At 39.3% G+C, this 27,438-nt stretch overlaps 5 protein-coding genes across 6 annotated transcripts; all 5 read left to right on the top strand.

Annotated features, from left to right (window-relative positions):
- Positions 1-395: 395 nt before the first annotated feature.
- LOC124310526 (uncharacterized) lies at positions 396-3,447 on the top strand. The gene is made up of 2 exons (XM_046774578.1): positions 396-783; positions 1,781-3,447. Exons 1-2 carry the CDS (start codon positions 606-608, stop codon positions 2,089-2,091), a joined length of 489 nt encoding a protein of 162 aa, XP_046630534.1. The 5' UTR covers positions 396-605; the 3' UTR covers positions 2,092-3,447.
- Positions 3,448-5,184: 1,737 nt separating this feature from the next.
- Positions 5,185-8,108, top strand: LOC124305160 (uncharacterized). 2 transcript variants are annotated; one of them, XM_046764262.1, is made up of 3 exons: positions 5,185-5,491; positions 5,766-5,966; positions 6,632-8,108. In XM_046764262.1, exons 1-3 carry the CDS (start codon positions 5,287-5,289, stop codon positions 6,997-6,999), a joined length of 774 nt encoding a protein of 257 aa, XP_046620218.1. In that variant the 5' UTR covers positions 5,185-5,286; the 3' UTR covers positions 7,000-8,108. The 2 variants fall into 2 exon arrangements, with proteins under 2 accessions (XP_046620218.1, XP_046620226.1); XM_046764270.1 differs by having other exon boundaries at positions 5,186-5,491; positions 5,784-5,966.
- Positions 8,109-8,405: 297 nt separating this feature from the next.
- On the top strand, positions 8,406-10,971 carry LOC124305510 (uncharacterized). Its single transcript, XM_046765049.1, has 2 exons — positions 8,406-8,865; positions 10,461-10,971. Exons 1-2 carry the CDS (start codon positions 8,496-8,498, stop codon positions 10,805-10,807), a joined length of 717 nt encoding a protein of 238 aa, XP_046621005.1. The 5' UTR covers positions 8,406-8,495; the 3' UTR covers positions 10,808-10,971.
- Positions 10,972-19,701: 8,730 nt separating this feature from the next.
- On the top strand, positions 19,702-20,906 carry LOC124305170 (uncharacterized). The gene is made up of 2 exons (XM_046764283.1): positions 19,702-20,270; positions 20,355-20,906. Exons 1-2 carry the CDS (start codon positions 19,793-19,795, stop codon positions 20,729-20,731), a joined length of 855 nt encoding a protein of 284 aa, XP_046620239.1. The 5' UTR covers positions 19,702-19,792; the 3' UTR covers positions 20,732-20,906.
- A 356-nt stretch (positions 20,907-21,262) lies between these two features.
- On the top strand, positions 21,263-23,826 carry LOC124305185 (uncharacterized). Its single transcript, XM_046764311.1, has 4 exons — positions 21,263-21,921; positions 22,119-22,214; positions 22,283-22,447; positions 22,923-23,826. Exons 1-4 carry the CDS (start codon positions 21,360-21,362, stop codon positions 23,660-23,662), a joined length of 1,563 nt encoding a protein of 520 aa, XP_046620267.1. The 5' UTR covers positions 21,263-21,359; the 3' UTR covers positions 23,663-23,826.
- The last annotated feature ends 3,612 nt before the right edge of the window (positions 23,827-27,438 follow it).

Raw genomic sequence — 27,438 nt, 5'->3', positions numbered from 1 at the left:
CAGTTTGTACCTAAATAAAGTTGGGAGAAATAATAACGAATTGAACGAAAATAAAGAAACGGGATGACGGGGATGGACAGTCTGTAATAAAACAGTCAGGTGAAGTAACTCAAGTGTGAAATAATGCGCTAATGGATGATAAACTCTCCCACGGTGAGCGTTGAGCATCGGGTTTTAGATCGGCCAATCATCACACAAATACAGAATGTCACGGCCAATCGAGAGGCTTGATCTTGAAGAAGAATCGCGAACGGCAGCCGGAGGAACTGGAGGAACCGCACGATCGTCACGCGTCAGTTCCCAGATGATTGAAGGCTCTTTTTACTGTTTCCACAGAGTCTATATAAGGTTATTTACTTCCTCGGAATAGAGCCAGTTGTCCGATTCTTTGAGGGTTGATCGCTTCGTCGATATGTCGCCGATTTTTTTGTATGTTTCACGCGAGGACAAGTGATTTACAATTTTCGGAAGATGAAAGCTTACATTCAAGGCTCTCTTTGTGCATAACGAACTCGATATATTGAACGTCTCGCGAGTTCTTCGATTAGATTATATTTTATATTTGAACTGAAAATCGCTAATGCAATAAATAATAACTAATCAAAATGTTATCGTTGTGCTGCATTTACTTGGCGTTTCTGTTGTCTCAAGTCAGCAGTCAGGAGACTCCAATTGAAGGTACTGCAATAGAAGAAAATGGTTCTCCTGGTATCAGCGGATGGGTCGAAGACCGCGCCATGAGTTTTTTCGAACTATTTCTTCCAGAAAATAATCTCGTCGAAGGTGAGGGATGGTTTGGTTTACTGTCACAAAGAAACTTCAGTTTTATTATTTTTAGATTGGAATTATACGACCCGACATCTTGGATAAACGTGCTTCCAAATTTAACCAAGAAAATTTTTTTTCTTGGGCTCTAAGTTTGATTCATGTAACCTGCAAAAAAAAAATCAAAAAATCAATTAGACACATTTGTAATGCTTGGATTTTTCACTTGAAAGGGTTTTTTTCGCCAAGCACAAAGCCATGACCACGATCAGAACTCATATTTATATATGGGGCATCCTGTATCAAATCACAGGGTCATCGGCCAGACCCCGTTGGATTTTGATGTCCAATGAATTTTGGTTTTTGTTTTAGTACAAAATTTAATCTCAAATTTAACCTCAAATTTAATCCATTTTTTGGGGATAGCGTGAGCTTAAAAATTATAAGATTGAAAACACGAAGAGCGACATTTTTCAGATGAGTGGAATTTTTTTACAGAAATCAAAGATCAAAAGAAATATTTCCATAATAGTTTGAAAATGTGATAAGAATAATTGTTATATTTATTTTAATTTCCTTTTTTTATTCAAAGAAAAATTGACTTTGGCTTTAAACGCCCCATACACAGTGGAATTTCAAACTAAACAAATGCTAAAAAAAAATTGATCAACTTTGTTAGCAATAAATCTATATTTTCAGTTTTCCATGCTCAGGCAAATGAGTTATATCGTACAGCACGTGTACACGTGTTGTAAAAGTTGTATCATCTTACTTGTTAACTCAAAAAGGAGTCACGCACTAAAATTATTTTACAATACATCGGAATTATTATTTTTGATCCTATAAGTTATCAACTGCAGAGTGAACAAATGATGACCATTTTTCTGGACTTAAACATTATTACACCAATCCAAACAATTGGTGAATTCAAAATATTCATAGATTCAAAGATGATCAACCCCCACAATCGTGAAGTGAATCTTGCCGATAGTAATATTTTCTTGTTTTTTTCTAGGTCGCAAAAAGAAGGCGAAATTGAGCAAGTACGTTTTGCCTTTGGTAGTCGGTTTTTTGCTCATTAAATCAATCCTCCTTCCGATTGCCTTGAAGACTTTAGCTGTACTGAGCGGAAAGGCGGTGATACTAAGTTTGATGAGTCTCATCCTTGCGTCCATTGTGGGGCTCAAAAAGGTTGCTCAGGGATCAGGCAGTGCCAACTATGAAGTTGTAAACGTCCCATTGAGCAAGTATAGGCGAAACGAGGATTACAGACGAGCTGATCCTGATGACGATGACGATTTACCCTACAAATATTATCGAGATTGAAAACAAAAGTGATAATTTCATCACGCATGGATCTGCACAGACATGATTGACATTTAAGACAATAATTAGGCAATGTTAAATGAAATCAATTAATCAAGAAATATTTAGTAACCTGTTTTCTGAGTATTTTCTTCAGAAGGTCATTTTTGTTTTGAAAAGTGTAAGATTGGAAATACTTAAAGAAGAATAGACGAAAAGTTTTAACCAAGTTATTGATTATTTCATTAGTTTGCGTTTAATACGTTGAATTGCTTTTCATGTTATAGTACATCGCAGTCTATACTGATGAAAATTTTTAATGGGACGCTTAGATTAGTTCACATAGCGATTCGTTGAGTCTTCAGTTGCAGAATGTTGAGTAATAAAAGTCGAGAGTGGCAGTGCTCATAGGAAAGTTGTCAATTCTTTGCAACGCGGGCAGAAATGAACACGAATCTAGAAAAGCGAAATCTTACTCACCTTGAACCTTTTAGGCTGTAATGAAGTGCCTAGAAATTCCATTTTAAAATCATATAAACGATCTTGACCGCGCTTGAACTGGTAGTGAAGAATATTTCTACAAAATCTGTAGACATTCCAAACGACGCAAGTTACAAAAGTTATGTCAGATGCCGAGGGAGAAAGTTTCTCTTTTACCGGACGCGAAGAGTTAATGAAATCACTCTCAAGTCCGGCTTCAACGTAATCCTTTTGACTCATTCACCAGAATTGGGGTCTGCCATTTCCGCATTCATTTTATTCAACATCCTAAAGACTTCGCAAACGGACTGCTGACCTGAGTCCATTTGCGAACTCAATACCTGTGCGCCACGTAGTCCAATTGATAGACTACTATAAGTGATAGATTAAATTGTATAGAAACTCAATAAGTATTCTGTCAGTAGTTTTATCTTGTTGTTTGTCTAGGTTTAATTTATTTGATTATATTTCATTGTAAGAGAAAAAGATTCAAGGGTTGGATGAACCCGTCAATAAACTTTTGTAACCATTTCGCAAAAATGCGCTCATTGGTTAAAGATACCAGATTATTGTCAGTCTTTACTTATGCATACCGGGAATAGAGGAAGTTTAGAGTGAGTCCAAATGCAACCAAATTCAAACCTTGGCTGCACGTGGCTAGCCTCGACCTAGTCCCGCAGGGCATTGACCGACCCTCAGGACCCGTCCTCCAGGGTATTCTAATAACGAGAGTCTTACGTCTAGGAATAATTATGTAATTATTCGTGATGAACCCTCAAAGTAATATGCTCATCTTACACGATTCCTGTACCGTCACATCCTTAAATAAGCGAAATCATTCTTAAAAATCAGATAACATTGTTCTGGGGAGCGTGCTAAAGTGACATAAATAATTTTACCATTTAGCACCGATTAAGCGACTGTAATTTTTGAATAAAGAATCTCGTTTTCTCTCGGGCAAACAAAAACTCATTCAAAGACACTTTCCATTGATCCTAACTGACTGTGGATGCAGGATTTTGAACGGCCTGCTTGTTCTGATATGAAAAAAAAATTTCGCTTACGATTCTATGTGCAAAGTGTCAGACAGCTCGAATTGAGGCCCAGTTCGAGCCCGCAGTTACAGATATACTCTTGCCGTACAATTTACCGTTAAGTAATGCAAAACCGATACTAAATATTTAAACACCTCGCCATCTTTCGGCACACAATGAGATGCCTCCCATTGTCACCATTGCTAATAGGGTAACGGAATTTTAAACATAGGTAAATTAATACCGACCTATTTTCATGAATCCTCATTTGGAGCGGGATCGAAAATTCCGATCTGCCAATATATGAATCTCAAATTTCACTGCGTCACGTATCGTTCGAGCATTTCCTGTCGGTGGGCTGAGTTTCGTTGAAGAAAGAGTCGATAATTCGTTAATTTTAAGGATATTTAACAGCGCTATTATCGATTTTTCCGATGAAGCAATATGTAGAACAACGCAGGATTCATAGCGAACAAAAATTGTTTTTAGGCACTAGAATGCGGCTGCATTATATGCGTGGATTACGTAAGAAAACCAGTCGTGGCTATTGGAAGGTCCACGCGTTACCAGATACCGGTTGCCGTCTCTGGGTCAAGGCAATCAAGACAAGCTTGGCCAGCTTACCCTTATGATTTTGAGCGGATGTTATATGCAGCTCTCGCCTAGAGCAGTGCGCTGGTGCATGACATTATCAAATACACGAGTACTGAGTATTTGTTTGGTGAAAGAGTTGTTTGTAGCAAATATTTGGATCGCGGTTCATATCCACAAAAGAACAAAGACAGCCGACTTTCTCATTACCTGTACCAATGGCACGGAGAAAAACCTCTTATAACACATCTGCGTAGCTTTGCTTAGCAAATTTCCAAACCCATAAACTCGTGTAGAAACTGTTACGAACTAGCATATTGTTTGCGTCTACCTGCTGCTGAGTGATAGGTGTGGTCTGCCGGCATACATACAATGACAAAAATATCACAAGAGATGTGTTTCTGAATTTTTATGAGTTTCATACGTGGCTATTCGCTTACTTACCTATGCATACGAGTCGTTGCTGAATGTAAAGGCATCGGCTTCAAGAACTGTTCGACAGGAATAGAGATGAATTTCGGAACGATATATAAATTTTTGTATACTCATTCCAACAGCAACCTTTCATGTAAAATAGATCTGGAAATTGGACAGCGATTCTCTTTCCTACATCGTTATGTACTAGCGAAAATAAACTCTTGGAATACCATTCTGATCCACCGATAATTCTGGATATGCAGGATCATTCCCCAAAACTTCCTGTGCGAGCCAGCCTGTACCGGCACCTTCTTCACATTTTTTCGACGAGACCCACACAGCACTTCTCCCGTAGCTGACCCAAATTCTGCTGAGCCAGCCCTGGGTTGGGGCGACGGAGTCTAATCTCGCTTTGACTCATCAATAGGGTCCGCCCAGGCCGCAAGACCGCGTAAACGCATTCTTAGCCGGTAGTGGTTTGTTTAAAAAATTATCGAGGAAAGTTTTCTTGAGGGGCAGCATCGTCACCGAGATGAGGAGGCGGTAAGGTGGTGGGGGGCGCACCTATAAAGATTCAAGCGACACAGGGCTGGTTCACATTTTGCTCCAAAATTTTCAACGTACTGTGAAGTTTAGTGCCACCTCAGTCAGACCTCTACCGATAAAGCGAGTAATTATCCAAAATCGACTAAACATGAACAGACTTATCGTTCTCGGGCTTTTGGCCACTTCCGCGTTCGCCGTGCCTATGCCTGGATCCAGTGGAAATTTGGATTGTCTAAATCACGAAGATATGTTCTCGTGCATCGCGGTAAAGAGCATCAATTTCTTGGGAAGAGCTGCAAGATCGAGTGACATCCAACTGATCGATGGCGTGACGTTTGTGCGAGATGTACCCAGTGAGTTTTCACACTATCCATTAACAATCCCTTTCACTTCTAAAGTAAATTCAACGTCAACTACATATCTCACAGGCTGCAGCTGAAGTGAATTCACTAATATACTAGAGACGATTCGTCAACCATATCACACGTCGCAATTTCGTTCATTGACATATTTTACCAATTAGTACGTAGAGATGTCGCCTCTTGAATACATTAAGTCGGAACAATGTATCGAGGAACGATTATGTCTAACTGTTCTGTGATCAGCTGAACCAACTAACCGACCAAGTTCACGGTCTTGTTTCAGTGGAGCGAGGTGGTAAGATGTTGGAAACGGAAACGGAGCTAATGAATGAACTACCTCGGGAAGTAGTCGACAAGACTTTCAAGCTGGCTAGCATGATGTTCGAGTCTGTAGTGTCTTTCCTGAAGAGCCACAGTCTAAAGCTGAGCTTGCCCGAAGGATCGATCGCCCGCACCATCGAAGAAGGTGAATTTGAGCTTCCTGATTCCACAGAGAGTTGCCACCCGTTGTGTAACTCCTCTTATGCTGCGGCATCGGCATTAGTTAGTGGAGAGGTCTCGAGTGGGCCTTTCACTACCACTTGACTCAATGGCCACAACGTCCCGAGGCCTTCACTTTCCTTAGCGTCAGGCGTAAACTGCGATGGTTATTTTCTTTTACTGTCGCAAATAAGCGGCTCGTTCTTGCGACTGTAAATTAATCACTGTTCATCTCAAGATGAATAATGTCCATTATCAACTTCACGATTTCCAGGACGTGGTAATCGATTCACGAATCATTTCGCCTGACAAGAGTAAATGTAACAAGTTGATGTTAAAATCTTTGCTGGCTTTTGCATAACGCATAATCTGATATAATATCGACAGTTAGCGATATAGACAAGCAAATCCGTGCCCTGAGTTTGTAGAGCTTGAGAAATTCGTAGGTACGAATCGCTCGGGGCAATCTCACTGAACCCGTGAGAGAGTATTTGAATATTTCTCACCTGCCATACCTAAAGTCAAAGTCAAGGTTTATCAGTAAAATGGCCACAGCGATTAGTTACTTGACAGCAATGCTGTTAGATACGAATTATTTGCACAAGGATTCTTTTACGCCGATGATAAAGCTGCGTTTTTACTCATTTACAGCAAGAGCTAAAACCAAGAAATCGATCCATCCCCTGCTGGCTGCCGCTGGTTTGAAAATCTTCGCTTTGATCCCAATTGCATTGGGAGGACTTGCTCTGCTCGTGACGAAGGCCCTGTTTGTCGGTAAAATCGCTCTGCTTTTCGCCGGTATCTTGGCTTTCCAAAAGCTCTTTGGCAGTGGCAGCTCGACTGGTAACATCTTCAGCAAGGGAGTCCAGCCAATTGCTGCCTGGGCTTCAGCCCCGGCTTCTCAGAGTTGGTCGTCAGCTCCCTCATCTTCTCAGTCTCAGGGTTATTATAGAAGTTTCGATTCTAATGATGCTCAGCATCTTGCCTACGGTGGGCAAGCTCCCGAAGAAGCTAAGTAAAAATGCTATATCAACCACCGCTCGACTATTTGGATGTAAAAATAAATGGACGGATGGAATGACAGACAAGCAAAAGAACGAACGATGGAACGATAAATCGGAACACAGGAATTACTATTGGTACATAGTTTGGTACAGAGCAGAGGCGAAGACCTCAAACTCTTCAAATTTGCCAGTGGACTGAAAGGAATACGTTATTAATAATATTTAAACGTGAAAATTTATAATTAGTTCTAGCATCAACATTGTTACAATTATATTTATATTATTCTTAATTAACGAAACGGCGTCAATGGGTCCGGAGGAAAAACAGTACTGCCGCATCCCTCACATTTTTGACGCATGCCATGTAACAGAGAGGCCATAAAACTAATGTCATTTCATTCATATTTATACAACACGTATACACGAATATAATTTGTAATTATAAATTTAGGTTACACCCTCGACTGCTAGCATAATATATTATAACTATTTATGGGACAATTTGTAATTAAATACTATTTAATAAATTATTAAAATTATTAAATGTCGCAATTTGTCATCTACAGAATCTGCCACACAGCGCGGTATTATTAATATATAATGTAATATTGACACCCGTACATCTGTAGCGGCTAATATGTTTATGCTAATTAGCTTGTAGCAGCTGCCTCATAAGCAATTCAATTCGGATATGTACAGCTCTCTCTGAAAGCCTCCTACTATCAGATTCGGGCCAACGTTTTGCATACCATGTCACGACAGTCACAGAAAACTAATTTCCGTCACAAAAATGTAATACTGATAAGCGGATACGATTTAAAAATTTTCACACATTTACACGACATTATTTCTCTATCATCCGAATAATTACCATACATTAATACGACAGCTCGTTCATCTCAAGAAGCAAAATGCGCATAATAAAGAGAATTCAAGAGGAAATCGATGAAGTTTAAATCGGAGTATGAATACATTTCGAACTGCTAAAGATCGGTTATTTTTGTCTTCTTACTGTTATGGACACCTTGATTCATCTCAAGAAACAAAATGCGCATAATAAAAAGAAGTCAAGAGGAAATCGATGAAGTTTAAATCGGAGTATGAATACATTTCGAACTGCTGAAGATCGGTTATTTTTATTTTGTTACCGGTTGAATCGCATAGAATATTTTTGTATAGAATAGAATTGTATAGAATATTTGCGAACATCGACTGTTCAGCAAAAAAGAAAATGTGGTTAATTTGGCATCAATTACAAATCCGACACATTGTGATGCATCGCGGTACGGACAGAACGTATAGGAATTAAAATTCTTGACACCACGGTTGTCGGTAGCGTCTGCCAAATAGTCCACCATAGCCCCACTATTGTCCGGTCTGCGATATATAAGAAAAAATTGCCCTGAAGGCAGAACAGTCAAAAAGAACCATCGATTGTCACCGGCATTAACGGTTCATTTTCTAGTCTAATTCAGTAACAAATAAGTAAGAAAATTATCACACTAGCAAAAATGAAGTGGGAAATCGCGCTGCTTACTGTAAGCCTTGCCCTTGTCAATGCGGAGACAAAAAAGGAATGTGAGAACGACATGCGCTGTGCCGAAGACAAGTTAACCCGAGTTATGGACCAACTAAATGGCGAAGATACCATTCGTATTTACGGTGACATGATCACATTGGAAAAAATACCAGTCGACGCTTCTGAAGTCAGTCAATATGAGACAGACCCACTTCTCAGCAGCGTAGACAGATTCCTGCAAAGCCGCAAAATTCATCTTAGTTTTCCCCATGACGGCTCGTCTGCTGATCTTTTCGGAAGAGCTCTTGGCGAAAAAGACGTTCAATTAGAACTCAGAAGCTTCACTCAAGGCGCTTCAGAGGGTAAGATTTTCCATTTATCGATTATATGAAAATACTCTCAATTTTCTTCGTATATGTAACAGTTGGATAAGTTTGCAATAGCTTCAAATGTAGAAGTAGTCAAATCGGATCTATTAACCGAACAGTCCAAGTTAAGTATAAAAGAAAAAATAGTTAACTAAATTTCTGACGTTAAAGACTGCAGAACAGGCGCATGGTAAATGATATTTTGAAGCATACGGCGACCTTAGTAAATATAGAACAATCCAGCATGGCTAGCGTGTGAAATCGTACAATTACTGTTCGTATTCATTCAATCGCGTCAAGACCCGAGTTTATAATCTATTAGCAAAAGAGAAAGCACCAATTTTTCACTAGCTAACTTAAAAGTACCTACGAGCTATTGCATTTATTACTATATTTTCAACTAAAAAAGCTACAACCTATAAAAAAGAATATCAAATAAATCGATACAGCTTTCAAAAAATTTTCCAAGGGTATAAATTGACTGCATATCATACATGCTCTAGTAAGGCAAAGAGCAAGAGACGGAGACGAGGAGAGAATAAAAAGGAATAAAACGTCGGTGCATCATCGTCTAAATGAAATTCCACCGGCCTATAAAATTATAGATTAATATCAGACTTGTTAGATGTTCGTTTAAAGGATCCTCGATCATTACGAACATAGTTATGGCCGCGACTGCCGAGCGCGGAATGAGAAAGAACCCTTTAAATCGTATTCTTAAATACTAGACCTTTCTAAAGCATCGTCCAATGAATAGTAAGTATGTCATCGACCTGAGAAACAATTCGCTGACAAGTGTATTCTCCCGCATCCTCCTTTCTGGTTGGCTAAGATTGAGGATAATACCTTTTTAATATGTGCCTCGAGATGATATAGAAGATTTTTTTTCTTCCTACTCTCCATCACATCGGATCCCATGAGATGTGTTCTTAGAATCTTAAGACCGGGCTGCAATCGATTTCTAACACGTGGATCAGGCTGCTGCTCTATTAGCCCTGTGTGTATTCAAATCCACATCTTCTTATTTTACCGACAAAGTATATACGAGGCAGCCGAAACAGAGTGACGCTAAGATGTAGAGACATACGCGTATGTGATCAGGGATCGATACTAGATAAAAATGGTAAAGAGTATAAAAGAAGAAAAAGGAGAAAGATAAACCGAAGTAAGCCCCGATGCTCCGGGCACGTGGTAACGGCACGTTGACCCACATGCGCTCCCACCATTGTCGTCGGTATAGTTAAGAAGGGTGAAACTCTTGGCGAAGCATGCTTTACCATGTTCTCCAGGTAGAGGGACGTGTGGTACGCGTTCCAGGTAGGTTTTTAGGTCGATTACCACTGCCTCGAGGATAGAGACGCAGAGAGAAAATACTGGCGACTTGACCTTGGCCGTAGAGAGTGGAGGTCTGGTGCATGCTTCGAAGAAAGTAGGTTTCAGGATTCCGAGAGCGACGGTGGGGATGAGATTATGGGTTTTCTAGCCAGGATATACCCGATACATTGTACCCCATATGCATAGTGGTTCGAAATTATCTTTACTCACTTTTTGCATTTTACGATAATATCTGTTTTCCCTACTTTCTTCAGGACGTTCCAAACTCAAGAAAATCCTGATTCCTGTTCTACTGGCTCTGAAATTGAAGGCTATGATTGTTCTACCAATCGTCATCACCCTGATCGGTCTTGTTGGCATTAAGGGCTTGGGTACTGGACTCGCCGCTCTTCTAATTTCCGGTGCTCTAGCTCTCAAAGCTCTCCTTACGCCTCCGCCACTGCCTCCGAGAGTCAGCTACGGCATCATAAAGCCACACGACATACATACACACGATCATTGGCACAGGTCTCAGGAAGAAGTAAGCGAGCCCTACCGAGGCTGGGTACCCGAATACGTCGATCAGTTCCAGGGCTATCAGGGTTACCAAGGTGTGCCGTGAGCCCAGACGCCTTTGCGTTACTTGATTGTAGTTTCGACCACTGTAGTTAAAAAAATCAGTGCCCCAATTCAATATAAGACATTCTTTTAGTACCTATCATGTTTCACAGTTGTATTATTTATTTTCTAAGTTATGATATATTTATTGAATATGAGAATAAAGAGATTTGTGTAAAAGTGCAGTCCTTTTATTTTATTTTTCTCCATATTTGCTTCTTTCGAGGGATTCTATGGTCTTGACTGTTGTGGTCCGCTCCCCAGAGAAACGGTCATTCTTCAGAAGTAGCAAGAAGGTACTGATGACTCTACCCTCTGTCGGAAAAGTCAAGAACTTTTACTCAAGCCTTGTGGTTGGTCAACTAATTAGGTCATCTCAGCACACGTCCGATTGGTTGGAAAGTATGGAAAGGAACGGTATCCCAATTTTTTTAGCGAATCCACGTAAGCCTGGCTTCTCACCACGAGCAGCTATTTCAGTCCTGTTTCCGTTGATCACCGTGAAAGTAAGGGTTAACTAACACCCTTTCAGTACCTGGAGGCGGGTCTTAGCTCCAGAGATTCATAATTGGCTGGGGTTTCTGCGGTGGTGTGAGTGCTCGGAGGTTCTCATTGGCGCCCCGGACGACGTCCTGGAGTAGGCATCGGAAAACGGGTCACTGGGACATTCGTCTCAAGGTGGGGAACGCCACAAGTCTGGAACCCAAGGTGGGAGTGAATTTCAGTGAAGTCACGATCAGCTTCCTTGGTTTTCATTGGTACTCTACGTTCCCTAGTCTTGGTCAGCTCGGTGATGAGGGTCACTGGGTCGTTGCCTCGGAGCAGCAGCTCGTACCATTTCCTTTTACATCCTCACCTTCTCCTACTCCATCTACTTCTCCACCTTGCTCACTGAACAGGTTTCAGGCTGTGGTGGGGTAACTGCTGCGTCATACAACCGCCTAACGGAATTGGTTGTAGTTGTGGGAGATCCGCAGGTATATAATACCTGCGGAGACGACAGGTGCTGGCACCACTTCACGCGCTCGAGATCAATGCACCAGCCATACTAGCGATTCAGGGTCAAACATCAGATATTCATACTACTTTATTACACCTACTCTGCCAGCGTGTAAAATATCAACTCCCGGCCCTACATTCTTCTACTATGGCCAACGGTTGTTTAATAACGAATTATTATGAGTAAGACGAAACAAAGTCAAGTTGTTGATTTTTTCGTAAAATTGAAGACTTATGTTCAACTTATCAAGGCCTTAATCATTTTATTCAATCTACGATGCCCAGGTGGGGAGCACTATCCAAAACTATTTCGATGGTTCTATAATTCATAAAAGTACCTACGCTGCACTCTTGCCTCTTACTTTATTCAAATATTATCATACCATGACATTCGGGGATTCATTACCCAGGCTCTTCGCTTTAGCTTTTTTCATATAACTTGAATAAGTAGTCATGAGCACATTATATTTTCAATTTTTGCTATTTCGATCGGTCTTTACATTGTGTAGAAACCTGTCATGATACCTCACTGACAATGAATGATATTCAATGGCAAAACACAGATACGAAACTATCATGAAATTCGATACTTTTGTGTGATTAAAAGAGTAATATATTAGAATTACTTGACATTATAATCCTTTAGTATGATAAGCAGTCAAAATTCTGAAGTGGATCGTGTTGCGTATCAGAAAGACAAAGTATCGTATAGAGAAACAAGCCTGTGGGGATAACTAGTCTGAAGATGACGTTTGATTCCCATCAGGCTCTGGCTGAATATAATCTGGTAAGATACTGAGTGTGAATTGAAATTGGAACAACTACAAAAAAAAAATATAGCAACACATTAAAGCACCTCTTCCAGAATTAGTTTTCGACCTGTAAGTCTCGATTCTGATTTATGCTTGCGACCTGAATGTCAGAAATATCTGCATGCTGTAAGCTGTCTCTATTGTTTCAACCTTTTACTGATGTACCTAATCTGTGAAACTTAGATAATGGCAGGTTAGATTATACAAAAGTGATGATACCGACTTTAAAAATATGTGTACGTGACTGTGCAATAATATGCAAATTAGGATTTAAGAAATACACTTACCGGATTTGACGCTGTCACTACATTGAAAAAGAAACTTGTCAGCTAGCAAAGAAACATGTACAGCTAGTTACATATCACACTAACTTTGAAATTTGGAACACTTACAGAAAGTGAATCTAAGTGGTAATTGAGTCGTTGAAAGTAAGAAAATATGCTTACAACTCGTAGCGTAAAATTGCGGTACTATTAGCCGTTAGTTTGGTAGAGAACGAAAGAAGAAATTCACAAATAAATTTGCACCTCTTCGTTATTGGTATTACAAACAGATTCAGCTGTGTTTAATGTATTACCAGCAGTCATCGTCATGTCCCAATAATAATTGTAAGACATCTAAAATCATGATTGCTATCCCTTTCAGATATCAGCAAGTCTAGAAATATCGTTAATACGAATGAATCTGTTAAAAACGTAGAGAGAAGTGGGATTTCATCATGATAATCAAGTGTGAAAATCACAATCAATACCTGATCTTGGTGTTCAGTGACCTTATACTTGGTCTACATTGTAAAATACCTACTCTTAAGTCACTTTAAAGCGAGGAATGCCATACCGCAACACATAAGAATCCAAGTTCACTTCAACCGTATCCTCCGCAAATTGGAAAGAGCCGTATAATCCGATGACCTACATATGAAATTATGATCGGAGCCTTATCTTGTGGGATGAGAATATGTAGGGTATTCATGGAGGTTTAAAAATGACCGTTGTTACTGGTTCATGTTCCGGTACCGTCGTACGCACTTTAAACTAGATCGAGAGATTGCCTGTACTTACTAATCTTAGTATCATATCACTATGAAGTTGCATTCTTTTTACCTCCAAGCCGTAGGCTGCTGAAATCGAATTTAAAAGAACAACTGTGGCGAACTTGTTTTCGTGATCAGTTTTTTAACCAGATGTCGGTAACTTACCGAACATTTCGATCATCTGCAGGTCTTGCCGATGCAGCAAGCGTTTCTCTTTTACGATCTGAAGGTAGCGGCCAAACACAAATTTCTCGGAGAAGATCCACAATCGCTATACCAGTTAATATACTATAGTTACAATGATATCTGAAGTACCGCAGCGAATGACGTGGTGGCTTCTCATAAAACGGTGGTTATTTTACTCACTCAATCATAATTCTTTTCAAAATGGTTTCTTAAGTCATTGAGAATTCATTAATCTAACATACAATTTTTGTAATACTTTGCCTGCGTTTACCCGTTTTTTTTTTTTTTTTTGATTTACGAAAGATGTGCCTGACTGCTTTGATTTATAAATTACTCAGCAAATTTATTCACTTTCTAATCTTTCTATGAAACAATTTGTCAAAACGTAGAGCTCATGAATCTCAAACGGTTTTTGGTTATCCCCAATATACTAGCAGTTTTTCATACACTCCGCCTCCGTACAAATTCTGTATTTATGTGCAACTTATTCTAGCTTCTGAGAGTTTGACATAAATTGTACCCGCTATTTGACGAATTCCATGACATACCGATTGCACATGTCTGTTTATACGCGTCATATGGCCGAAGAGATAAGAAACTAAAATTTAAATTGATAGGCCAAATGACATACTTGAGCAGGTGTTCTAAACGTTGTTTTGAGACGTCGTAAAGCAACCAAAAAGATTTGTTCTAGACACATTTATATGAATTGATAGATAAAAATTAGGAACAATACCATATTTTTCATCAAGAATCCTGTATTTTGTGTTCAGTAACTTCAGCATTCTCACTGTGAGCACGTGATATCTGCTTGTCTCACGGTCGACTAAGCACGCCTACCTACTTGTCAGCATCACACAATAATAAGCGGCTTTTGAAGAATTCTAACGACCGTTTTGATTACTGTAACTAATTTCTTTGGGCTTTGAATTGAAGTTCTTTCGTGGAAAACAATTTCTAATGAGTTTCTATACTGTTTTATAATTTTTCACCAGACACTCGAGCTCATTGTTGTTGTAAATATATTGTCCATAAAACACGACTTGTCTGGTATTAATTTTTACTAACGTCTTGCGAAAATACTTACCTCCCAGGCCACTCAGCGTATAATGATAAATACACTTTTGAAATTGTTCCAATTCCCATTGTATAAGCTAAATAATTAATAACTTCGCGAAATATTTTGTTTGATTCAAACGTCTACGTATTGATCAACGTGCAGACATTCTATTGAATTAAAAATAATTTATGTCCTTTATTGCAAGTAGCTATCTGGAAACATTTTTATCCTACAGGAATATGCTGTTTCTGGGTACATAAGGCCCTCATTGCCGCAATTTTTACCATGAAAACATGTCGTACCATGCAATTGCCACCATGCACGTAAGTAAAACTAATTACTGAGGCTCTGTTGAAAAAATTTTATTGTCTTAAGAGGAGACTTTGGTGAAACTTTCATTATCGGTTGAAAATTGTCGTATCAGATAAGCTTTACAACAATTTTGAGATTCTGGCAGAACAGACTTTGAACAAAATTTTTATTCTTTTGCAGTAAAAGTGTATACGCAAGGAATTTTTGACAGCGGTGGGTAGAACCTCAGTTTTACCGCAGGAGGCTTACAATTTTTTTTCAAAGCCTATACTACCACAAGTTAAAAATTGGGTCACGGATTTTCTTATACGTCTTTTTCAAATAAGTTGATAAATAAAAAATTATTTTTGGCAAAAATTTCACCGAAGTCCCCCATTAAATTTAAAATTACGATTGTATATCTAATATGGGGTTCTAGGACTGAACACCACTGGATTGATGCTCCCTGGACGAATTTCCCGGACAATATCCAAGCGAATGAATCCCCCCCCCAGTAATAATTGCCCCACTCGGAAATTCCCCCAGACATGATGCCCGGCAACATAGAATTTCCCCGGACATTCATTTTCATTTATTCATTTATTTCAGATTTCATCAGGTTTTTCGTACACTAAGTATATATATTAGTCTAATTTATTTATGTTAATTAATTTACTATTCAATATCCTGGAGATTTCAGCCAGGGATAATCTTCCAAGGAGATTTTAGGAAGGAGAGATCTTATTCGAAGAGATTTTAGCCGAGGGGAAAATTTTCCAGTTTGTGTTTCACGTTTGGCAGAAATACATTTTCATGGCAATGACACAGAAGTTAACCTAATAAAAAGCAAAATTTTCGATTTCAGTCACATTTTAAAATGATTAAAAAATTTATTTCTCAGCCTTCTAGCACCCCGCCTCAAGTTAAGTAGAAAAAAGAGTAATAGCTGTAAGAACATAAATTCAGAATACTGAAACCTGATTTAGTTGGTCGATTACCATAAATTAATGGAAATTTTACAGAAATGAAGAGGTGACCAATTCTCAGTAAAGCAACTAGGCTTCCACAATTTCTCGATTTATGCAATCGTGATTTTTTTTCTCAAGTGTGCCAAATCCTAAGAATTGAAAGCGATCAATCAGACGAATTGTGCCGTGCTCTAGGAATTCTGCTATCGGCTGACAGTCTTTTTATATCCAGGCAATTACCATTAATTGCCGATGATCGATAAACTCAGACAATTTTCATAAAGTCTGGATCTAAATTCACAATGCTACATATTTCCATAAGTACCAAAAATTAGCGTAATCAACCAGCGACCATTTAAGATGCATTGCTATATAATTGGCATTGCACGTTGCAAGATTTTTCTTGAGACTGAATGACAGCATGCATGTCCTTCCGCTATTGACGGACTGAAAGGTGTAATTTATCGAGCTAATACAGTCAATTCATTTTAGTTTTAATGATTGATAATGAACTTCGTCCATCAATGGTGCTTTAGCTATAAATAACCATCTTCAAATAAGCAAGGTGCATCGGCTGTTACATTCTCTCATCAAATTATTATCAGTCATCACGGATTCAAATAGCAATTTACTTTCTGAATCAATCAGGAGTTGACACTGTCCGCAATCGTATGTAGCACTGTTTGCAGCAGACTTGAAATTTGAAAAAACTTATCCAGCATCAATATCACAATACAGGACTACAATTTTATTGTATGTGGTTGATTACACGGTCCGTTGCAGTCTCGGTTTCATCTCTCAGATTGACCTTGGAATTGCACTAGATATGCATCCTGGAAACATAAGCTCGCGTGCTCCCGATCTTCTATGCTCACGTATCTTGTTTCTGCGGAATTAGCGGTTCAAGAATGAGATTACTGATCGCCGAAGAAACGACGCTAGTTTCTGCCCCACCGAATCTCTAGAACGAATCTCTGCCGGGAAAACGGGCTTTCTTAAGATAGATTCAGATTGTCAGCGTTGGAAATTTAGCACGCGGACTCGTGCCAACAATTTGAATCGCTGATTAATTAGCAGGAAAAGCTGAATTACCGGTAAATAGAGCGGTTATTGCATGGCTCGCGTGTGCTTCGTTCAAAAACTATAACTTCACGCTTCTGCGAGTTTAATTCACTTGGAGAGGGTAGGTTTAACTTCCGTTGATCATAGAGAGCTGCTCTCACCGACATGCCAGTGTTCATTAAGCGCTTATAATTGATCTTAAAACTGCTCGCGTTGTATCATGTCGTCCCTAAACACTGTGAGTACATCAAATAGATGCAAAAATAACACATTGACATTACCAAAGTTAGTTAGTGACTGTATTTTTCTAAAGCAACGAAATTCAATGAAATCGCCGGAGGTTAGGTACCAAGGAAATAACAATTGCAACGTTTTGCTGTCTATAAGTCTTTCATCGAAATAACAATGCTGAGTCGTCGTTGATAAACGAATGCAAGCATGTTTTACAGTACCTAAATATCTATTTGTTTTACAGACATCGTTTTGCCGGAGTAAAGAATCCATATGCTTTTTTAGAATTAATTGGAGTTTGCTCATGATATTCCTGTTGATTAACTTAGAAATAAATTTATGACGATATCTTCCCACTAGTCTCGTAACGAGACAATCGCGGTTTTGTAAAATTGACTGACTACAGAAGAGATCAGGTGGGGTTCCGCACAAAGCGTTTCGAGTGAACATAGAAACTAAGGTGATCAGAGTCGCGGCAGTTCCCAATTAGGTTTTATCTGAAAGTTAGTTTTACGACGAACAACAGGGCCATGGGAAGGACTGAGAGTCTCTTGAATCGAAAGACAGATCGGCCCAGTTGTTGCGAGAAATATGAGCGCAAAGAGAGTCCGATGAGACGGTTGCGTTACCCTTCACTTGAAGGGGCCCGACGGCCTGACGGGGCCGGCGAGCCAGTGGCTGCCTTTGCAGCTACTGTCACTGACCATGCGAGACGGTGAAGGCCAAGCCTTGATATACATATCTATGTGCAACTAGATCAATTGTAAGTAGTGTAAGTACCCAGTTGCGTTTATTGACGAAATAAGAATGATCGCAAAAAGAACATAGCGTTCAGAAATAGGTGGTCAAGGAAACACGACCGAGGAACAAGGAAGACTGCTGAGCTGTACAACTATTGCACTTCTCTGTTTGCGTGGAAATCGTACACTTTCTCGCTCGCAACGGTTCGATGATCAGCCAAAATACACAAGAGAGGGCTTCCACGGAAACTGGGTTAATTTCAAGTATCATTAGGGTCATATACTCCCCTCATCTGTCTCCCATGAGCACTTTTCCAACCCAGACAACATATTTCGCAATTTATCACACTTTCCCGCTATTATCGTGCTTAACATATTCCTAACGTTTCGCGATAGCGAATAAACTAAAATTGAAAAATAGAGAGACGCTTGCTTTGTGCAGTAATTTGCACAAAAACTCGATCGCCGTTAAACATGTCTGAAGCAGTGAGAGGAAGTAAGATAATTTAAGAATGTCTTTCTCCACGTGATCTCATTCCTTGCTCTTCTGTGTTCTTCTCATTGTACGATAGACTTGGTCATATGTCAGTATCAGCAATTACAACCGTGCAGATATGCATGGACCGGATCATTATTAGCCTTTTCCGAACTTGTAAGAAAGTGAGTTGTGGACCAAGTGATTGGACGCAAATGAAACAGTATTTCGGTCAGTGGAAAAATGTGGAATTAGGAGAAAATGGGAACAGTCACCTTATTGTTACCGATTTCACTAAACCTTGACAATGAGAGTATCGCTACAGCCTGTTAGTTGGCAGCGCGCTATGTTATTCGTATGGCAAGTCACCCGTCAAAAGTTTTGTCGCTATTCGTCGCTATTCCTACTTTTTATTCGACACCTTCCAAAGCGACGATGCTATTTTCAGTGCCCGGTTTCGTGATTCATAATTCAAAAAAGGACGAAAGAAAATTCTCGGTATCGTATCCCGTTACGATTTACAGGGAGGAAAAACAAGAAAGCAATAAATTTATGCTTGTGTTTCACGGAAATGCGGACATTGCTTTTGCAGTAATTAATTATGGAATGCGTTTCATCGTCAACGCGTCTCGAATCACATGGGCAACGGGCCATAGTTTCCTCTTTCACTTGGCATCGCCGACTTAGCTTGCCTGGTATAGTCAAAGGCGCAATTGAAGGGAATTCGCTTGTGGAAGGCTTCAGCGCCTGTTTCGAATCAGACAATACTTGTTCGAGCACTTGAAAGAGTTCTCTTTGTTTCGTTTGTTTTCATTTTCTTTTTACGCGTCACGTTTTTTGTAATTTTGACTCAGATTTGAATTCTCCGCTCTATTTGACGCCCCACTATCGCGTCCTACGCCTCGGTACGGCGTGGCTAAGAAGAGAGTTGCAAGAGTGGTGCTCTGCTCTAGAGAATGTATGAACGGACAAAAGCGAGAAAAAAGACAGTCAGTCTTGCTATATATACTGGCAAGTACTCGGCTGTATATTCAGTGCACTCTACGCATCTCATCCGATCATAACCATTCATCATTCAATACCGATCCCAATCCGGTGATATCATTAATAGTAAATATATCGAGTTCTCACGATGAAGTGGTTAGTTGTGGTTTCGCTCCTGGCACTCCTTGGTGCTTCGTACGCGGAAATTGAGCAGCGTACGGCCAGACAATCGGTCGAGGAATCTCCGGAAACCCTATCTTCCTCCCTGAACAAGGACTGCAACAAATCCTACAGTGCAACGTGCTTGAAACTGGACGTGGTATCTTTCGTGGACAAGTTATCAGAGACCAAGGACCTTGGAATACTTCCAGGGGTCTCTCTGGTCAAAGAGACTAATTCCAAGGATGTTCCGGCCTCGGAAGTCGTCGCAAATCTTGCAAGGGACTTTCCGAATGACGTCGACAAGAGACTTGACGCGTTTCTAGTTCACAAGGTCGGAAGCTACCTAAACAGTCATGCGATCTCGATCAAACTATTCGACCCCAGGACCTTCGAAGCTGCTCGCAGTTTTAATGAAGAGGCTCTTAGTCAGCTGGGCTTCGGCGGAAATCAGAACGTCGAAACAGGTATGAGTCGCAAATACAGTCATGTTCATGAATCGCCTTCCACTGTTCGCAACTGATTTCAACGGTATCATTTTTCTATTACAGGTCGTAAAAAGGACAAGGGTGGCATGGGCGGCCTGATGGCCGGTCTTCTCATGATGAAGGGAACCCTTGGTGCGGTTGGATTCGGCGCTCTGGCTCTGCTCGCTGGTAAGGCCTTGATGACGGGTCTCATGGCACTTATGCTATCAGCAATCGTTGGTCTCAAATCACTTGCTGGCGGTGGCGAGAAGAAGACGACATACGAAATCGTTAGCAAGCCCGTATATTCGTCAGCACATACTCACAGCTCTGAGGAACACCATGGCCATGGTTACGGACACTCCGGATACGGACGCTCTCTCGATACCGTTCATGACTCCCTGCAGGACGCCGTGTTGAAGTACGGAAATGTCAGGGATCGTCGATCGATTCAGAACTAATTGCGAAAAGAATGCTCAATGACCAAAAATAGTTTAAGATACCCCGTTATTTATGTATAATTGTAGTGTTATTTATTACAGAGGACTCTCTGCCTACGGTAATAATAATTGTTGTATAGATTTGTGATCGTTATCACCATGTTATAAATACATATAAATAGTTTTGTTACGATAATTCATTTTTGTACACTATTTTACTAATAAAATCCTCATGTATTCTTTCCTATTTGGCGAACTTACGAGAATACTCTCACGGAAACAACTACAATGCGGTATCATGGGCTGATGACATGCTAGCCTGCTATTGTGCGCGAATCGTTCTTGGCGAATGATGTTTAATAATATATTAACCATAGCGGCGCCGTTGTACGCAATGTTTTTGCAAGGTCATATAATTTAGTAACCGCCAACGCTAACTGCGCACGAAACCGTTGCCCGTTTGTACGAAGTACGGCTCACTTAGAGGAAGCAAATGACAATCGTGACAATAACGAGGGAAAAAATCAAGGAGGATGCCCGAATGACATAAATCCCATTGTATATAAATGGTCATGAAATACGTAAAGATCGCTAGTGACACCGTGACATTGAAGCAGCTCCAGTCGCCCGCAAGTCACCGGAAAACAACATGAAAATTCTCTTCCTTACCGCGTGTCTTTTCTTCGTTGACGGTGTTGTGTTTGGCCGAATTACGGGAAACGAAATACAATCGTTGGATTATGAGCCAGATATTGAACCCTATGATTCACCGGTACCCACGGAAAGACCGATATTCAAATACCAGAAGAACGGCATCAAGCTGGACCTGAAAATCGTTCCGTTTCGCAATCATACCGATCGAGAGGACGATTTTCCCAGCTTTCCCGCCAAAGATATTGGTATCTGCGTTTTGGACCTATCTTTGAATTGTGTTCAGCAGAGATTTCATAACTTCTTGGACCAAATTCGACGTCTGAAGGAGATCACGTTGCTTGGGAATTGGGTAAAACTTGTTCGAACTAAGGAGGTTGCGGAAGAAATTGGGGAGAGCAGATCGTTCGATCTCAACCATGAGATGAGTGACGTTATTAGCCGGGATATCGATTCTTTTTTTGACGTCTTTGCCTTACGGATCAATCTACCGAGCATCCAGGGAAATAAGAAGAAAAACCAGATTGATGTGATGTTCGATGAGACTGGTTTGGTCGAAGGTACGTAAACTACAGCTGACACATATAGTACATACTAGTCATGAAGGGAACTAATTAGGTTTTAGTAAATGAAAAATCGCGTAAGGATGATTAAAGACGTGTATAACTTATTGTACGATTACTTTTTTGAAATGTCACGTGCTGGGTGTTGTACGCTACTCAAATATCCAAAAATATTATTGACTTCACACGACCAGGTCGAGGAAAAGCTGGCAAAGGGGGTAAGGGTGGCGGTGGTAAATGCAAGAAGATGATGATGATGATGCTGATGATGATGAAGATGAAAATGATGGGTATGAATTCTTCAATCACATTATCAATCTTCAATTTGAACCAAAGTATAACAACTCATATCATACAGGGATGATGGGTATGACGGCAATGAAAAGTATGATGATGGCTGGAATGTCATTGATGATTTCAAAATGGATGCTAATTCAGAAGCTGATGGACTTGAAAAAGGGCGGTGCTGGTGGGGGAAGCGGTGGTGGTCCATGGCAGGGAGGAGGAGGGGGAGGTGGAGGTGGTAAGCTTACTAAAAAAACCAAAATTTAATGTCACGTCGTTTTCACTTCCCGCAAGTGTCATGTCACATGATCAGACAATAATTCACTGCCAGCGGAAACCCGGTTTGTCATCTTCGTCAAACTGATTAGGTTCGACGAAATTCAAGATAATCCTAACGCACATTATGTGCATAAGTAAAATATGAATAACTGTGAAGAGATTTGAGTCCTTCGGCAAAGTCACATAATTAAATCTTTGTTAACCCAGTGACCTACTGTCCCTCGATATTCAGTTACCAAGCTATATAATTAGTTTTTTATCGGCACAACTGCCCGCCGTCCCTTGACATTGTCAATGCTCACCGCATTCTCCTACCTCAGCGATGGCTGTATATAAATGCTGTCCTCGAACTGCCTTTCACGGCTTCAAGAACAATCACTTTACCGACATTCGATCAAACAGTTCTCTTTAATTCATCGTTTACTTTCTCCCAGGAGGCAGCGCCCCGCTAAAGGAGATCGTTCTACTAACAAAATCCGCGGGTGGCAGCGGCGGCGGCGCAGCTCCGATGGACAGTTATGGTGCCCCTCCGCCGTCGAGTGGCTATGGAGCACCAGCTGGAGGCTGGGATAGTGGGGGTAGCGGTGGATCAGGAGGATGGGGTCGTAGTCTCGACGCCTATCCATCTACCTCAAATTCCGATTCGCAAATAGAGCTTCCAGGAGTCACTAAAACGAGTGGCGTACCTGCAGCTACGGTCGATAAGCCAGATTCTGATAACACGAATCACCAGAAGACGCAAAGAACCGACGTGCAAGTTCCCGTGTATCAAATCGTCAGTCCCATCTACAGGCCCAACGTTGGTAACGGTTCAGCAGAGGTGACATTGGAAAGTCAGTCGACGCCTCGCAAAACGGAAAAAAATAAAACCATAACGGATCCATTGCAACAGAGCAAATTTATTACCATGCGGTCGAGCTACCGCGTTGCTCCCATCAAGAACACCCGCAATGCCTTGCTCGAGGACAGCGTTTCGAATCCTGTGTACGCTGATGAGTGGAAGAAATTTGAACTTGCTAAACGATGGACGGCTAATCAGCAATATCCCGTGGGAACGGGTCAAGTGGAACGTCCCGGTCAAGATTCGTTCGACATCAACTACGAGTACCCACGGAATCATCAGGCTTACGGAAGGCTCATGAAGGATGGAAATATTGTACCCTACGGTTTCTGATATTCCCAGTTTTCAATGGTTGCAATTCATTATGTGTTCATGTGTCACCTATTTATTTACATGATTATTCACTTATTTTTTCATTTATTTATGTGCTCATATTATTTATCTTTGTGGAATATATCGTCTTAGTATGTGATACACACACTAAAACCTATAATATTACTAGCAGCCCATCCCGGCTTCGCACGGGCATATAATAATATTAAGTAATAATATAAATGTTATTTTTCTAGAAACTCACTGTAAACATTGTGTATTTTCTTTTATTATATTATTATATGCCCGTGCGAAGCCGGGATGGGTTGCTAGTGTAGCTTATATGACACGTTCGTAGATTTACCGTAGCAGCGCCATCTATTGATTACTTACTCAACCCAGTCGAAAGGTATCGACATCTGTTAGAATCATTCGGAGTTAACAGATAATTGTGACTGTCGAATAATAACAGACAAATAATTAGCAATAAATTAAAATTGCGACTATAATTTGAGATTTAAACTATCCTATCTCTCAAGTTGGATCGAACTGCACATGGTGTGCGTATTTTATTATAATCGGTTAAGTGGTTTAGGAGTCCATTGAGGACAAACATCGTGACACGAGATTTATATATATTAAGATAGCCTACTATGTTTCCAAAATTCTGTTTTTTGTAAGGTACGCTGTAAGCAAAAAGAATCTTTACAATATTGTTTTGATTAATCGCATAAGCTGTGTGAACGTCATTCTTTGTTTCCAGAATATTCATTCTTTCGGGTCGTATAAATTCGAATGCACGGATTAATTAAAGAGGACAAAAATTCTATTACTAAAAGTCTCATAATTTCTGTTTACGAATTTGGAGGGAGACTTCATTGAAATTTTCAAAATTGTTACTTGTACCGGTTGTTATCTATCAGAATAAATATTCCGTTAACACAAGAGAAGAAAAAGAAAACTTATTATTATTAAGGATATAGGGTTCTAACGAGAAATAAAATTATTTAGGCATGAAATCGATGGATGTAACCCTGATCAAATTTTGTTTTAATTCTAGTTAGAGTGAAATTCCTTCTTTTTCAGTCAACTATGTATATTTTCCTTTCTTATGTTAAATAAATACATGACTCAGAGGTGTATATATATTTGTTAAGATGAAATTGGAAACATCCATTATTTTCAAGAGCATCGTTCACGTGATTGAAATACGGATGATTATATATAAGTGTTCTTTTCAATTTTAATCGACAATTTTTTGTGACTAGTCTTTCTTAACGTAATAATAGTTTCATTTCCCTTTTTTTTTTTTTACCCAGCCTATACCTTTTTTTGTTATTATTGAAAGGGGTGCTGGAGTTCTTTGGTAGCGAAGCAAGCTGACTTTTTGGTGACAATTTTGTCAGACGGTTGTACCACGTTTTCATTACATAAATTTGATCGTCGTAGATGTTTTTTTCCCTTTATAATTATACATATACTTATTAAAACTGTTATGTTCTTATTAATGATTTCAGACAAAATGTGACTAGTCTTTGTTTAAGAAAGAATATCGATTGTAAAACTAGATATGTGTGAAATGTTTAAAAATCTGGAACACGAGGTATGAAATATATGTTAACGCTTCCGCGTGTTCTCGCAGAAATGGAAACCGGCGAAACTTGTTCGTCAACGCACACTACTTGTATTTAATTACTTTTCTCATTTTTATTCTAATAGCAGGCCGGCTGTTTGAACTGTTACATACTGGAACTCGTATAAAAAAAATCCTTTCACCACTTTTTAGGTTATGATATCATATGTAATGGAACAAAGTTTCGATCTCCTGCGATGAGGGTGTATGCGTAAGGAATTTTTCGCATCGGTGAGCAGAATCTTTTTCGAAAGGTTCCTTGTGCATACATTTTCATCTCAGGAGGTTAAAATAATTTTTCAATACATTTAATACCATAACCTAAAAATTCGTGAAAGGATTTTTCATACGACTTTTTTGAATCGTGTAAGAATTAAATAATCGATTTTTGTTCGAAATTTCACCAAAGCCATCTCTAGAGGGCGTATTTTAGTATACACTGAGAAAAATTTCATTTGTCATAGCAACTGGAAAAATTCAGTAAAACAGGTATCGTTAAAAAAACGGTTTGAATATTGTTGGGATTACGAACAACGAGGTACGCGTAACCATTTTGCGCTATTGTCGATCCTTTTTCGGTAATTGCAATGCAAAATCAGTTTCTTCGGTTTACTGTACTTTTTTAATTAAGTAAGGCTTTACGTCACTTTATTATTGCACAAGAATTAAAATTTCGCAACAGTTACAAGAAAATATAGTAACAGTGATCGTAATGAGAAAGAATTATAGTAACAGATACTAGACTTTCTGGTAACATTTGAAGGAATTTTATTGACCTTTGTAGCGAACAGGATAGAGTGGTATTTTTGGGTGTGAAGGTCAATGTAGAAAAAACTTTTATTTATAAAAACCAAAACGTTTCGGCCGGGCATGGCCAGCCATCCTCAGTTGTGTTCTTATCTTCTATCGCGCGTCAAGATGTTGTTCGAAAGCGTCCCGGTGGAGAAGTGATTCACTTATCAACATTTTTTTTTCTTTATAATTATGCCAATAAAAAAAATTGCAAATGGGAAAATGGTTCCGAAAAATCTGAAAAACTTTTCAAAAATCCCATGTGACATATAAAAATGTTTCAACAACCATCCATAGTAAAATGACTTTCGCTTGTAATTTTTTTAACGTTTTTTTTTTCTGGAAAAAGCCTAACAACGGTAAGAAGGAAAAATTGGCCCATTCCGGGTCGAAGCTTAAAATTTGTGATATTTGACGCAGTATCTTCCAGAATTTTTTCAAATTTTTAATTTTGGTCCGTCGATAAAATCGTTTCTCAAAATTGTAGGAAATTCAAATTGAGTCGAAAAAAAATACAGAGTACCTTTCAAAGTGAGAACAATCGTAGAAAAGATCACGCGCCAAATTTGAGAGATCAAGGATAAAACCCAGGTTGAATTGGCGTGGAATGCCCCATATGATTTCAATACTTATTAACTGTTTGTGTAATATGACATTTCTTACAGTCTGTCATTTGTACTTCAATTCACCTTATTCATCACAGACATCATAATTTCTGATTTTGTCTGTGATTTTTCAAATTATTTTTCATGTTGTTTCTTTTTAGCTATAAAACATTTTTATGGTTGATTTCGTGTTTTCTAAACTAAGTACTCTTTTAAAATTATGAATTATTTAGTCTTCGAACATCTTACCATTTGATGTCTGGATTTTGAATGACTAAACTATTCACAATTAGAAAGTGATTGGTTAAATAAAATTTGCAAAAAATCAGACAGATATTTTAGAGCTAATGGGGAGCAATACAAAAAAATCAAAAGCTTGAATGAAACGTAATAGCGTCTGATACTCCGTTGACTAAATTTCAACATCTTCATTTTTTTTCTAACCTCACCTGTTATTGTAAAAATTTTTTTTAAAATTACTAATTCCACTTTTTCATTATAAGAATTAATACTTTCTAGTCTTTATACCAAATTTTCTTATCTGTTCATTTCATTTCCAATTTTCTAGAAACTTCTTCGCGTGATTCACATAATGACGGAATGATAGTTTTCGAACAGAGATGGAAATAACCAAGATCGATAATCCGGTCTAATCAGGATAAAATGTCACACACGAAGTCGGCGAATGATTGGCAACATTTCTTGAAAAAAACTTCATCTCCATCTACTTTTTAATTATAGATGAATAGATGGATGGGTGAATGTAG

Source organism: Neodiprion virginianus, chromosome 1 (assembly GCF_021901495.1).
Source record: "Neodiprion virginianus isolate iyNeoVirg1 chromosome 1, iyNeoVirg1.1, whole genome shotgun sequence".
NCBI lineage: Eukaryota > Metazoa > Arthropoda > Insecta > Hymenoptera > Diprionidae > Neodiprion > Neodiprion virginianus.
This window is presented reverse-complemented; position numbering and strand designations above follow the sequence as displayed.

Bases quoted from the DNA above. Each gene is read 5' to 3' on its own strand.
- LOC124310526 (XM_046774578.1), top strand. From the start codon at position 606: ATGTTATCGTTGTGCTGCATTTACTTGGCGTTTCTGTTGTCTCAAGTC. The intron at 784-1,780 runs GTGAGGGATGGT...GTTTTTTTCTAG, and splicing joins AGAAAATAATCTCGTCGAAG to GTCGCAAAAAGAAGGCGAAA.
- LOC124305160 (XM_046764262.1), top strand. From the start codon at position 5,287: ATGAACAGACTTATCGTTCTCGGGCTTTTGGCCACTTCCGCGTTCGCC. The intron at 5,492-5,765 runs GTGAGTTTTCAC...TAACCGACCAAG, and splicing joins GTTTGTGCGAGATGTACCCA to TTCACGGTCTTGTTTCAGTG. The intron at 5,967-6,631 runs GTGAATTTGAGC...ACTCATTTACAG, and splicing joins CGCCCGCACCATCGAAGAAG to CAAGAGCTAAAACCAAGAAA.
- LOC124305510 (XM_046765049.1), top strand. From the start codon at position 8,496: ATGAAGTGGGAAATCGCGCTGCTTACTGTAAGCCTTGCCCTTGTCAAT. The intron at 8,866-10,460 runs GTAAGATTTTCC...TACTTTCTTCAG, and splicing joins CACTCAAGGCGCTTCAGAGG to GACGTTCCAAACTCAAGAAA.
- LOC124305170 (XM_046764283.1), top strand. From the start codon at position 19,793: ATGAAGTGGTTAGTTGTGGTTTCGCTCCTGGCACTCCTTGGTGCTTCG. The intron at 20,271-20,354 runs GTATGAGTCGCA...TTTCTATTACAG, and splicing joins AAATCAGAACGTCGAAACAG to GTCGTAAAAAGGACAAGGGT.
- LOC124305185 (XM_046764311.1), top strand. From the start codon at position 21,360: ATGAAAATTCTCTTCCTTACCGCGTGTCTTTTCTTCGTTGACGGTGTT. The intron at 21,922-22,118 runs GTACGTAAACTA...TCACACGACCAG, and splicing joins TGAGACTGGTTTGGTCGAAG to GTCGAGGAAAAGCTGGCAAA. The intron at 22,215-22,282 runs GTATGAATTCTT...CATATCATACAG, and splicing joins GATGAAGATGAAAATGATGG to GGATGATGGGTATGACGGCA.